This window comes from Gouania willdenowi, chromosome 6 (assembly GCF_900634775.1).
Source record: "Gouania willdenowi chromosome 6, fGouWil2.1, whole genome shotgun sequence".
NCBI lineage: Eukaryota > Metazoa > Chordata > Actinopteri > Blenniiformes > Gobiesocidae > Gouania > Gouania willdenowi.
Window position 1 is genome coordinate 72078000 of NC_041049.1, and position 14643 is coordinate 72092642.

At 37.3% G+C, this 14643-nt stretch overlaps 1 protein-coding gene across 2 annotated transcripts; it reads right to left on the reverse strand.

Moving 5' to 3' along the window:
* Positions 1 to 1655: 1655 nt before the first annotated feature.
* On the reverse strand, positions 1656 to 12606 carry LOC114464847 (methionine aminopeptidase 2-like). 2 transcript variants are annotated; one of them, XM_028449466.1, is made up of 11 exons: positions 12459 to 12606; positions 11809 to 11931; positions 11594 to 11656; positions 9835 to 9937; positions 8952 to 9113; positions 6139 to 6320; positions 5958 to 6052; positions 5608 to 5704; positions 5434 to 5537; positions 4071 to 4186; positions 1656 to 2400 (listed from the first exon to the last, which is right to left on the reverse strand). In XM_028449466.1, exons 1-11 carry the CDS (start codon positions 12580 to 12582, stop codon positions 2148 to 2150), a joined length of 1422 nt encoding a protein of 473 aa, XP_028305267.1. In that variant the 5' UTR covers positions 12583 to 12606; the 3' UTR covers positions 1656 to 2147. The 2 variants fall into 2 exon arrangements, with proteins under 2 accessions (XP_028305267.1, XP_028305266.1); XM_028449465.1 differs by lacking the exon at positions 11809 to 11931 and having other exon boundaries at positions 12459 to 12583.
* Positions 12607 to 14643: the final 2037 nt, after the last annotated feature.

Below are 14643 nucleotides of genomic sequence, written 5' to 3' on the forward strand. Positions count from 1 at the left end.
CTGGTCGTCCGGCATAGCGGCCATTGTCCTGGTGGGTCGTTTTGTTTTCTTTACCACCAGCGAGTGGAGGCAGACGTGGTAACAGGTGGCAAAAAATGGTCCAAAAGTGGGAAATATGTGGCATGAAAAGAGTGAAGTGACTGAAATGGAACAAAAACAGTCAAGAGTGACAAAAATAATCAAATAAAGAGGAACCAAATGGCTTGTTAGGGGCAAAATGTGGAAGAGGTTAAATGTGGGGGGAAAAGTAAAGAAGTGGTATTTATTGGGCAAAAGTTAGTTTATTGGGATGAAAAGTGGCCAAAAAAAATTGAAGAAAGGAAAAAAATGGATTATATGAATTATTTTTTAAATAATCCCTATTGGAAACAAAAGGAATAACAGGACTTTATCATTCTTAGCATGTAATTAATTAATTCTATTAAATTGTAGTAAAGTGGTGTTTTTAAGTTATGCTTACTGTATTTTTCGGACTATAAGGAGCACTGGATTATAAGGCTATCAATGAATGGACCCCACTGGGTCTATTTTAATACATAAGTTGTTATTATTAATATTATTATTATTAAGACGCATTGAGCAAAATAAAATAGTCAAATAAGTCAAACTTTATTCAACTCATTAACAATAACTCTCAACATTGTTCAGGTTTAACACATAAAATACAGAACATTAGACTCACTTATTCAGTTCAATATGTTGAAGCACAGTAGTTCATGTCATACATAAGGTGCACTGTCCATTTTTGATTTTAAGTGAGCCTTATAGTCATAAAAATATGGTACTTTCTAAACAAATAGAATTCCATTTACTCAGAAAGGAAGAACGTTTTACACCAACTTGACATAATAAAGTTAGTAGAAGTTTTTCTGTAACTTTGAGTATAAACTACTTCATCTATTTCATGACTTTGAATGTTGGGGTTTAGTGTGAATCCTGTGAGTTGAGCTTTGGCTCCAAGAGAAGGACAAACTGTCGTCAAGATACATTCCACAGCTATGACATCACTTCCCATGTCCTTGTCCAAAGACTTTACCAAATTAAGATCAAACTGGATGGAAATATTCCCTCGGGAGACAAAGTGGTGATTTTGTGCGAGGAAACGTCCTGTTGTTTGTGTGATTCTTGTATTTCTGTATCTCAGCATATATACAGTAGTTGGTCTGACTCTATACATCAGTGCAGTTATTTTAAAATGTTAAGGGATTGGTTTGTTCCTGACTTACTTCATGATAAAGCAGGAGACGTTGAGTGTGTGTTTGTTTAGCTTTAACTTCTAAAATGAAGGTGTCGGCCTCCTTTGGTGAAAACCCAGAAAGATGAACACATTTATCATTTTGAAGCACTTTCTGCAGCTGCTCTCACAGGACGACCTTGAATAAAACTAAGACAAATAAATCTGTGATTGGGTCACGTTCCAAACATACTGTGTCTGAGTGTGTGAAGGTGTTAGATTTAAACCTTTAAATAACTCACGGCAGCAGTTAAAACACTTTATTTTGTATCAAACTGGTAACAAAGCAGCGTATTGACTTTTGATGAGGTATTATCAAGGCATTAAAGAATAGTGTTTTTACACAAATACCTCCCTAAACTTTGCATAAACATATCTTGCATATATTCAAAACATAAAGAGATAATAATAGTGCTCTTTTTTCCACCGCAGGAACATTTTTCATTTACCCAGAAAATGAAATGATTTAAAAGGTGCAACATATATAGTTTTTTTAATTATTATTGTTATTCATTTGGGTAAAAGACAAACAGCTCTTCAATGCCCACCGTATTCCTGTAAAAATATTAGTTATAGGGAAAGAGACTTTTTCACAATCATAGGCTGTGACAGGAAGGACTGGAAACCTCTGGTAAGTCATTCAAAGAAGTTTCATATAGACCTTTGATCATATGCAGATGTTGAAAATATGTATAAATCATCTTTTACACTAGTGAATACATTCCTGGTAATAAAATATGTTCATTCTAAATCTACAGGCTTGATCCCAAAGGAAAACCCAACAATGACTAAATTATACTGTTTTGACACATTATTTCAAACAATGTCAAACTCTTAAAGTACTGAAGCATTGAGGTTGAGTTAGGCCAAGTATTGCATGAAGGTTATCCATTTGAGGTTCGTTGCATGCTGCTTAGTAGTCGTCTCCACGGCTCACCACCTCCTTGCAAGTGGGCCTGAGTAAGATGGTGTGCTCGTACTGCGCAGTGTAGCTGCCCTTGATGTCGCAGAGAGGTGGGTATGGGTCAATGATGCCCAGGTCACACAGATTTTTCAGAGCCATTAGGTACTTGGTCTCACCAAGACGGTCCAGCCAGCGACGACAGAACGCCAACGTGCTGAAGTTCTCATTGATCACATTTAGCAGATGTTTAGCCCTTGGAAGTCTGTGGTCAAATTAAAGGCATTACACGTAAGATTTGTGTGTAATATTTATCAGATATTTTCTTTAAAGATCACATAGTACAAGAGTTTGTTAAATATGTGTGACATTCTGATGTCTGAAACCTATCCTAGCATGCTTAGCTATAGCAACCACCTCACCGTCAATGCTAAGGCAGGTAGCATTGACTTTATTTGCTATTTATTCATCTCTTCTTGGTGCTTTAAAGAGGACATATGATGTTAAATCCACTTTTTTAGCCCTTAAATGCATTTTGTTGTATATTTATAGTGCTTAGAAGAACAGAAAAAATCAAATTAATCTCTTCAGGTGCTCCGTAGATATCTTTATTTTCTGTTTTGATCATATTTTTCAATCTGTTTCGATTTTTCTATTCTCTATTACGTTTTTTGAACTATTACATCACAGTATTTGCAGCAGAACTGCTAAATTAGTTCATCAACTCCAGGTCCAACACTTCGAGCAATCCACCATTTTTATTTCTGGCTTTTATTTTGTAGTCCAAGCTCCAGGATGCAGAAGTTACGAGAGGATAAGTCAAAATGTTGGGTTGTTGGATGTAGTAACCCACACGCTTCATTACACCGTCTCCCAGCATCAGAACCTTTTCAAAGTGTCTGGTTGAGTTTTATTTTTTATAGAAATGTACCACATCTGTGGATAAGGTCATTTTTGTGTGTGTGAAGCACTTCAATGATGACTGCTTCATCAACCTCCACCAGTAGAAACACTAACCCTAACCGAGTGTCACCTCTGCAACCTGGAGAGGGGGCGGGGTATGAAGTGTCTCATTTGCATTTAAAGAGACAGCACCAAAACGAGTTGCTCTCAGAAGCACATCAGAAAAGGGGTAAAAAAGGGGTGGAGCTATAATAATGAGGAATTCAGACCTAAGCATTGCAGTTCTGCTTTATATAGACCACAACTGTATGATTTATATGTAAAAAGGAAGGATTTAAAACCATGATATGTCCCCTTTAAGGCCAACCTACAGTTGTAAAGGTAAACCACACCACCTTCTGACAAACACTGGTACTACAAGGCCGAGGGGCTGAAATGAATGGATCTCACATTAGATTAAATAATTAAAATGAGAAAAGTTTGGATTAGTTTAACATGAGCTCAAATATTGATGAGGTACAGCTAATAGAGAGAGATAATAAAATGCTTTCTTAGTTATTTAATATTTACCAGATGCACTGGTCACCATCAGTTAACCACTTACTTTACTATCAGTGTTAGTTTGTGGAAGATAAAAATCTTCTTCTTAATCAAACACCTCTACCTGCATTAAACAGTCAGCAGTATCTCAGAGGGTTAGGATTAGGGTTAACCCTAACCCTAATCCTAACCCTAACGCCTATTTTAGGGTAAGAAAGTGAAAGGTAGCGATGGTTAGCAATTGTTTTTTTTAAAGCAAAAATAGTTTAGAAATATTTTAGTTTGTGCTATTGGATGAACAGAAAAGCACTGGACATAGACAGAGAATACAAATAGAAATCCTCAAATCATAAACTAACTAGATTAAATCTGCACTACTTTCATTTATTTTCAATCTGACAGTTTTGTTATCTCAGCAGTTTAACACACACATGGTGAACTGACGCAGCTTTGTGAAAGTTATGAAAAGTGACATAAGAGTAAGATATGGACCTTATTGGTACATGTCCAACAGCAAAGTTCTTCATGTAGTGGGAGCACTCCATGTCATCGTGGACTGCACCTCTTCCTGTGCTGCCAAATGTCTCGATAGCATATGTTTCACCTTCCTGACAAACAAACATTCACGAGTGTCACAAATACAGCCATTTTTTAAAGAATAATGTGTTTGTTGTGACGGTGCTTCAGTTTTTTCTGATGCAACACTTAGCGTGAGCCATTCATTGGCTCAGTATCAGCACATGGCTGTGGTTAGCCTGCGGCGGTATTAGCTGATAAGATAGCGACGCCCTCGGCCACTGCACCGGTAATCAGTCATAGTGCGAGCCCAGCAGCCATGCACGCTCTCACAGGGAAGGTCGTGGTTCTGTTACACTAACGCTCTGCAACTAAAAACACACAATACGCAAAGATGCCACATCAGCATAAGCACACACACACCCCCCACCCCCACCCCCCCACCACTCGCTCTTCAGGAGCCATCAGCCAAAAAGCTCAATGCAGCAGTTTGTTAATATTATAATTTCTGTCCAAATGAAGTCACGTTCTGCAGACATGAAGGAGGAAGATGGAGAACATCACTTAGTGTTTATTATGCATAGCTCATCGTTCTTCAGGTGAAATATGGATAAATATATAAACCCATATAATAGAATTGATACAGATTAAAGGACAAGAGTTGAATATCCATGTTATAGATCTAGTCTTTGACAATATGCTGAGGGTTGAAGATTGTAAAGTTAAGCTCAGGAGAAAAGTACACATAACAAGCCCCAAATATTGTCTTTTCCAGATATTAGCAGTTATCTGGATCAATGATCTGATCATTATGTAACTCAGGTTTTAATATGCTTGTGCCTTGTAGCTGCTACTTTTAATATTGCCTTTATTTATTACTATTTACTTCTATTTATAATAACCACACATTTTTTAGAGTATTTTCATATTTCTGCTGATGATTGACAGCTGTCAACAAGATTTTGTTGTATTTTTTCCAGTGCAATGAAAATAAAGCGTTGATTCTATTCTAATCATTCATACTTTAAAGGTTTCATACTCATTAATAACAATACAGTAGGTCCTCCCTTTTTATGAAAAAACACAATGAAACTGATCCAGAATTAGTATATTGATTATTGATCCGGATCCCCTCCAAAATGTAATGGAATCTTCTATGGCATAAGGTCTGTCTTTGGTTAAAATTTTGTCAATATCTTTTAACTTGTCATAAACCTGGAATCAGACAAACAAAGGAATAAATAAAATATGACTTCCTTGGTTGAGGTAATCAAAATGCTATTTAGGAATTGATAAAAAATATCCATGTATTGACCTAAATATAGCACAAAGTACAAACCTCCATCCTTGTGGCTTCACCACCTTTAACGATAGGAACTGTCTTTCCTGAGTGTATCCTGTATGGTCCTATTGAATGTCCGTTCAGATTCCTGATGGGCTTCACTGAAGAAGAGACAGAAGATAAAAGGTTTGATCTTTAAATATCAAAGAGAAAAAACCATAATGGACTTACCTTGGTATGTCTTTCCATCAATTTCCACTTCATACGACTCCATGACCTCCTGAATAGTCTCACCTATATCACATAGACGTACATCGATTCCAGCTACCTGAGAATTTACATAATACATATTTACACATTTATATTATTTTAAGAAAAACCTAATTTCACACAGTGGCAGTAAAGTGTATCTATGATAGATCTGGTGACAAATGGGTTAGGGTTAGGGTTAGGGTTAACCCTAACCCTAACCCCAGATACTCATTAGTACCTCTAAAATAATGTTTAAATTCTGTTATTTGTACTTGTTTGGTTTCATATTTCATATTTATCCCATGTTGAAGCACAGTGCAGTAGTTTACCCTGATGCCAGTGTTTGTTGCATCGCTCACAGCCTCCAACAGTCGATCATACTTAGGGTTGAAAGTAACGGTAAAGGCACAGTCTATGATTCGACCTGAAGAAGAAAAACATTACAGTGAGCTTTAATTACTCTTGAGAATAATCAAGGCAGTATAAAAACCTGTGAGAATCAATAAATACCGTTTATATGCGTCCCAAAGTCAATCTTGCAGACGTCGTCATAGCGCAGGACAGTGGGGTCTCCAGCGTTGGGGGTGTAGTGTGCTGCACAGTGGTTGATGGAGCAGCCAGTGGGGAACGCCAAACCGGCCTTTAAGCCGTTTTCTTTGATAAGCTGCCTGGAACAGTCCTCCAGACGCTCACTGCCAGGATGAAGCAGCACAAAAGAAGTCTAATAAATTCACTCTATAATGGTTCATTCATCCTTTAGCCTCATTCAGAGGGACAAAGTTTCCTCCTCCATTGTTATTCCACATTTTGTACAAAGTCAGCTCCAAACGGGACAGTTGGATTTTTCTCTCATTGTGACATCATTATGTGGAAACACCTCCTCCTGACAACCCAGGCTCCTCCTACCTTATAAGAATTTGAGCTCCTCCCTTTCAAACTACCTCACAGCTAAAACAAACATATCAAAGGCAGGTTGATATTATAGTAATATCTTTACGTTCAATATATGGATTATACAGTATCTACTAATCTATCTATCAAAGCAAAAAAGGTGTGTGTGTGTGTGTGTGTGTGTGTGTGTGTGTGTGTGCGTGCGTGCATGTGTGTGTGTGTGTGTGTGTGTGTGTGTGTGTGGTGTTAGTTCAACCTGAAACTTAGTCAATGGGTTCCAAATAACCTGAGTGTGTGTATCTGTTATATTGGAGTAATTTGGTGTAGCAAAACGTTCAAAACATAATTTTAAGATTACGGCCCTCTCGGTAATGAGCGCAATATTAGCGCGCTACTTCTGGTTCCGGGTTCATGACGTCACTGTGTCGCAGTCAATATTAAAAATGTTTGTGTACTGCTAAAAGTTACTTAAGTTAATATTTCATGGTTAATTAAAATTATTCCCATGATTCCAAACTTCCTTTAAATTGCGGGTTACGGAGTCCACTTCCTCTTCCATCTCCATCTCTGTACCAGACTCCACTTCCTCCTGTATCATGCTATCATTAGCGTCTCAAACATGGAGCTCTAGATCATATGAAACCATCAGCCACTGATGAGTCTTTTACAGACAAGTTTCCCATAGTATAAACCATATAACTGTCTGTGTAATTATTCACTAACGCACTGTTTCACTATAGTCGGTAGTGAACTCAACCCGTTCATTACTTCATCTGATAAACTACAGATTCTCTGTGATGCCGTGTATGGAAGTTAAACTCTGACCACTCGGTTCAAAGGTAAACAATGATTTTTGTTTTTTAAAAAAAAAAAACAGCTGAATTGTAGATAATACTTTAATTTACTGATTCACTCATGTAGTTTAGAGCTTTAGGTTTTGGTTTGGAACAGTTTTGTTGTTTTTCTGATTGGCTCTACAATGGCTATGGAGTTTGGTTATCAGCGTCTCAAATATTTCATGGGAGCACACACACACACACACACACACACACACACACACACACACACTCACGCTCACGTCTCACCACACATAAGGTATTTATAATAAAAATATACTAAATGAGTAAAACAAAACAAAAAAAACAATAATTGTACAAAAAATACACAGAAAAACAACAGAAACAACAAACAAAAATGCACAAAATTACTCCAAAAAACATACATTACAGAAAAATACACCAAACAAAAAAATATAAAAATGAGTAAAAAAAAAAACACATTTATCATATTCATGTCTCATAGAATTAAACCAGATAAATCACACACACTATTTTATTTTACACCCACAAATAAAGCCTTTATAACACTACAGAGTATTTACACCTCTATGTATATACAACCTTCAAACACATACTCATTTGGACGTAATTGACAACTCTACTTAAGCTCCTCCCACTATATGAATGCATACTTCCGACTTGCACTGTACTAGTCTCTCTATAAAAGCAAGGGTGTGTGTGTGTGTGTGTGTGTGTGTGTTCCTCAAATATCTCTGTGAATCAGGCTCAGACTGACCTGAGACTTTCAACATGGCTGCTGCAATGATACCGTTAATAAATCTATATAATCTCTATAAAAGCAAAGATTTAATAAACGCTTTACAAACTCCGTGTGTATCTAAACTGACGGTTGTGGATTAACGACACTAAACGAGTCCAGACTGAGTCTGTTCTGGTCTGAGGAGATCCTGATTTGTGAGGACAACAAACTGGAATCAGAATAGATGAGGTTCAACTCCCTACAGTGTTCTTGTTAAAAGCCAAACTATATGTAAACACAATATTTATCACTGTACACATTTCATAACTAACTTAAATGTTTCTGACGTCTCACCTTTAAACACAACCTCATTTAACATCCATGAAAAAGCTACTGGCCCCTCCCACTTTATTGTAGTAATATATACTTCCTACGGGCACTGACCTAGTATAGATAAACCAAAGAGCACTTTTATGGGATGACTCAATGCGACGCAGCGGTCAAACAAAACAATGGACTATTATCTTAAATTGACTACTGTTAATGATTTATTGTTAGGGTTAGGGTTAACCTAGGGTTAACCTAGGGTTAAACCTAGGGTTAAACCTAGGGTTAAACCTAACCCTGTGATAAACACACACACGCTAAAGCAGCGCGTGTGTTTACGCCCACTTACGCATATGCACAAAGGCCACAAAACAGCCTGTTTTTAGGAGTGATCTGAAAGTGACTTTTCAGAGGCTAAAACTCCAGAAAACAGGCGAGTTTGGGAAAATAAACCTCAAAAACGATGTTGTTGGGGTTCTTAGAACAAATGAAGATGTGTGAAAAATAGCAGGATTCTGGACCTTTAACACAGCTGCACACTAGGAGGGAGGTTCCTGGTTTCTCACCAGATGTTGATCATAGTCATCCCTGGTTTGATCCAGCTTCTGACGTAGGAGCGGACCTGCCGGTGTGCCTCGGCCGCCTGTCTGAAGTCACTCCACGTCTCCTCGCTAGCTCTGTCCAGGACTCGCTTCTCCTCACTGGAAGTTCTCCATGTAGCACTACGTCTGAGCGTGAGGAGAGATCAACTCTTTTTATTCACTTGTGTGATGAAAAGGTCAAAGCACTGTGGGCATTTTAGGTTGTCTAAAATTCCTTAATATAGGACAGTGGTTCCCAAACCGGGGTACGTGTACTTCTAGGGGTACAGAAACACATTGCAAGGGGTACTCAGAAAGATTTAACAATTCATTTAAAAATAATTGGGAAATGTTCATAATTCTATTTTATGGGCAAACTCACCACTAACTAACAGTACTATTGCTTAATAAAATACTATATTTTCTTGAAATATATTGAAACAGTATTATATTATACTGGAGATGCCATTTTATTACACTTCTGACAATAGCAGACAATAACTAGCTACATTTTACAAAGGAGACTGTATTTACTTAATATTGAATCACATAAAATAAATTCCACTTTAAATTACAGTCATTGTTTTGAAGTTATAGATTAAGCCTTAGTGAACATATGTTCTAGACACAGTTAGGGGTGTAGGAGAGCCCACTGTTCCACAAATAAAAAAGCAGAAATTATAGAGAAGGTACTTGTGATATGAGGAGGGGGTACACATGATTTAACAAAAATGCAAAGGGGGTACATGGGACAAAGAAGATTGGGAACCACTGATATAGGACATTTGTCAACCCGTACCAGCCCAGCTCCAAACTTAGAACATTAGTGATAAAACACTTTAAATTCATCTCAGTGGGGGTCACACACCCGTCTTTTGATGGGGGGTATTCACACTCCTCTCCTTTGGGAAAGTCTCCATGGGGGTACAGCTCACAGATAGGAATGGAGGGGGGGTCAGTCTGTCCTTTCACTGTGTGGCCCAGAAAAAGAGAGTCTTACCATTTATGATCATGTATAGAAATCAATAAATTCCCTTTGGTTGTATGAAAAACACTTTAGGGGTGAGTTATTAGGGACAACAGTGTAAAAACTACTTTGGTGTATCGTTTAGGTTCATCTAATTCAGGGGTGTCAAACTTATTCTAGTTTAGGGGTCAAATATGGAGCCACAGATTATTGGCAGGAAAATGAATAATTTCAACATTAATGTGCCCTAGTTTACAATAAATGATATGTAAAGGCATCGACACTCTTCAAACAATAAGTGACAGATATCAGTACCTGTAGAATATTCACTTACATTTACTTGATTATTTGTCAATTTATTTATTTAGAAATTTTGTGGAATATAAAAAAGAAAAATTGCAGGATTTTAAAAGAATTGTGAGTTCGTTCAACAATTTCAAATTCAAAACAACTGCAATCAAAGGGAAACTGCAGCGTTAGCATGCGTGTGTGCGTGCGTGGAGCGAATTTCTCCCCAACGTGGTGTGAGTTCGACCTGAAACTTAGTGAATGGGTTCCAAATAACCTGAGTGTGTGTATCTGTTATATTGGAGTAATTTGGTGTAGAAAAACATTCAAAACGTTAATTTTAAGATTACGGCCCTCTCCATATTGAGCGCCCTACTTCTGGTTCAGGGTTCATGACGTCGCAGTTTGTTTGGGTTCAAAAAGAAATGTTCAATATTAAAAATGTTTGTGTACTGCTAAAAGATATTTAAGTTAATATTTCATGGTTTTTTAAAATTGTAGATAATACTTTAATTTTCTTATTCACTCATGTAGTTTTATTGTTTTTCTGATTGGCGCTACAATGGCTATGGAGTTTGGTTATCAGCGTCTCAAACATTTCACGGGAACACACACACACACACACACACCTTCACCACTCATAAGGTATTTATAATAAAAAATATACTAAATGAGTAAAATAAAACAAAAAAAAATAAATAATTTATAAAAAGTTCTCAAAACGACAACAAAAATGCACAAAAATATACAAAAAGGCTCCAAAAACACGTAATATGACTCCAAAAACACACAGAAAAATACACCAAACAACAACAAAAATATGAAAATGACTCAAAATACACAAAACTAAATATTTATACAAAAAATACACAAAATGACAACAGAAATGCACAAAACTACACCAAAAAGACACATAAATACACAAAATGACTCCAAAAAAACATACATTACAGAAAAACACACCAAAAGAAAAAATTATAAACGTGAGTTAAAAAAAAAACAACAAACACATTTATCATATTCATGTCTCATAGAAATAAACCAGATAAATCACACACACTATTTTATTTTACACCCATAAATAAACCCTTTATAGTATGTACACCTCTATGTACAACTTTCAAACATATACTCATTTGGATGTAATTGACAACTCTACTTAAGCTCCTCCCACTATATGAATACATACCTCTGACAGGTACTGTACTAGTTTACGCAATGATTGGTGTTTTCTTTGTCACTTTACATTTTTTCCTATAATTTGATTTTTTATGTGTTCCAATCTAACATCTAAACCATGTAGTGGTTGAGTGTAAAGTGTGTGTTTAACCCAGACTAACACAGACACGTCTTTTACTGATGAACAACTCACATCCTTTCTTCTTTTTCTTCTTCTTCTTCCTCTTTCCAGCTGAGTTTTCTCCCTCGTCTCCATCTGTTGAAAGCATCATTAGTTTCCAAGCTGTTTGTGCTGTAAGTGATATCGACAGGCACTTGGGCACCGTTCCCAGAGTTCTGCTGAAAATCAAATATCACGTTGCTGCAAGGTGCACTTTTTAATTCAGAGTCTGCGTTAAAAAGAGATACCTTCTTCTTCTCCATCCTCAACCTTTTCTTTCTCCTCCAGCGTTTGTTGGTCCAGCTGTTTTATCACATCTGCGACACCTCCTCCGGCCTCTCCGCCCCCCCCCTTAGCCTCATTTGTCCCTGCTGCAAAGTCACACATGACATGGATGTGCATGCATGTGATGCACAGTTAAGCATGCACAAGACACACACACACACACACACACAGAGAGTAAGTAATACAATTATCTGCAGTTCAAAAACTATTTTAAATAAATAAATAAAAAGTCATGCACTGTGACGTAAAGTTGGCAGGCAATGGGAATATTTTTCATATATTTGGAGTGGATATTCTCAAGGGCATGTGCAGCCTACCTTGTTCTTTGCAGCATTATGACATTTAGCCCTTGGATGCAGCACTGTGTGAACTACATTTAATATCTATCTATATTTCATAGATGTGTTTTTAACTAGATTTCTTAACACTAGAGCTCATCTATTGCTGATTATCTACAGGAGTTATTTCAAGTTAACAGAACTAAATTGATTAAATTCAACTTTTTTGAGCACAAAATGAGTCAATTTCTGCATTGACACAGGATTCAAAGAATGTTGCTGTACTTCTATCTCTATGTTATGTTACTACAGTAACATGTGAATGATCCTCTCACCTGGTGCTGAGCTCTTGCTCTTCCTCTTCTTTCTCCTCCTTTTCTTGGAGATATCTGCCTCCTCTCTCTCGCTGCCGTTGAGAAGTTGGGGCTGCACTTCTTGATCGTGCTGCAGCTCCGCCATCGTCAGAGTCGAGGAGATGAAGTGACGCACACACAGCCTGCTCAGAGTCTCCAGTGGAGCTGGAGCCAATAAACACCTTAACCCTGAGAACTCATATATAATACAAACACTGACTATACTGTATAATATTACTGAATCTACTCTTTTCCATATAATCACACAGTGCTCTACTTAAAAAAAAACAACTTCATATTCTAACAAATTATGACATTATTATTCTGTAAACGTTTGTTTTGTCTTTATACTTTTACATTCACATATTTACATTTGAATTATTGTTAAAGGGGACATATTATAAAAAATCCACTTTTGCAGTGTTTTTGATCACATATGAGGTAACTCAGCACACAATGTGAAATAAATCCATCCAGTCGTTTGTTTGTGGTGATTGTAAGTCTAACAACACAGAGAATATTGCTCCATTTCAAATTTTCTACATTTGTGACATCACAAGTAAAATCAGGAATCAGTGTTTCCAGATCAGATGGACGATTTCCAGCACAATCACATTAAAACCATGGACTGTAAAAAAGATGGACGGGACATCCTCCCGACAAGTGAAGCTTTTATTTTTAGAGCTCCCCCTGCTGACTGGCTGCAGTATAGGTAATAAGCTCCGCCTCCAGTTTATTAGCCATTTGCAGTATGAAAACCACATTGAAAGGAACTGTCAACATTTAAAAAAACATTTCAGAATAAAAAAACAAAACAACCAAAAATCAATCAATCAATGCCACTAAAAACACTGTAATGTAAAATACTGTACAATAAAGAGTCACATAAAATACTATAAGGTTGATTCTGTAAAATAAAAAGTCCTAGAAATTTAAAATGACTTGTTTAAAGTCATCACAGCTTGTGGGAAGAAACTGTTGAAATGACGAGAAGTAGAACCTTTTTTTTTTTCCAAAATGTGTTTATTAGATTTTTCAACAGACAAACAATAGGAATCACAGCAAAACATTTACAATTGGAGCCAAAGAAAGTTACAGGAGTCAAAGCAAAACACTGACAGCCTGACACAATGTCTAAAGTGTCTGTAGTTTAATCCCCTTGAGCCCAAGCTTCCATTGAAGAAGAATGGCACGTCTGGCCAGGAGAGTCGTAAAAGCTATAAGACGTTTCGCTGCAGAAGACAAGTCAGGAGTCTGTGACAGGCCGAAAAGAGCAGTCAGTGGATCAGGGGGGACAGGGGCAGCAAGAATTTGGCTGAGGGTTTTGAATATGTCTGACCAAAATTTGGTCAGCCTAGAACAGGTCCAAAACATATGTACATGGTTGGCTGGGGTTTGGTTGCATCTATTGCATGCATTGCTTTTACCTGGGAATATCTTAGCTAGTCTGTCATTGGAGTAGTGTGTTTTATGAAGGACCTTACATTGTAATAGACCATGTCTGGCACAGATGGACGAGGACTGCGTTAGGTAGAGAATCTTGTTCCACTGCTCAGTTGGAATAGAGATACCCAGATCCCTCCCCCAGGACTCTCTAAGAGAGATCACAGGTGAAGAGTTCAGAGAGTTCATTTTGCCTGAGACAACCGAGATGATTCGCTTATGGTTCGGTGAGAGGAGAAGAAACTGGTCAATTTCCGATTCGGGAGGTCGATTGGAGAAATGGGGGAACAACCCCTGCACAAAATGTCTAATCTGGAAATAACGAAAAAGGTGGCTGTTGGGTAGATTAAATTTAGCGGAGAGTGAAGAGAATGAAAGGAAGATCCCACTTTCGTACAGATTGTAGCAGTAGAACCTTTGATGGAACGATACCTTTTCCCTGAAGGAAGTATTTCAAAGATGGCCCTGGCAGGGTGTGGCCTGAGGCGTCATTAACCAATAGTAAAGCTGGATTTAAGAGTCTGGCTTTATGTGTGGCCCCCAGGAGCCAATGGTGCTGCTGGATGAGCCAACCTCTTTGTTTAAAGCATTTCTTTCTTTCAGAATGAGATTATGAAACCACACAATAATACAATTGTTTAAAACACTATTAATTACACAATAGTACAAGTTTAAAATAATTTAGCATTTTGGATGAAGTCATGAAGCGTGTGTAAAAGGAAGA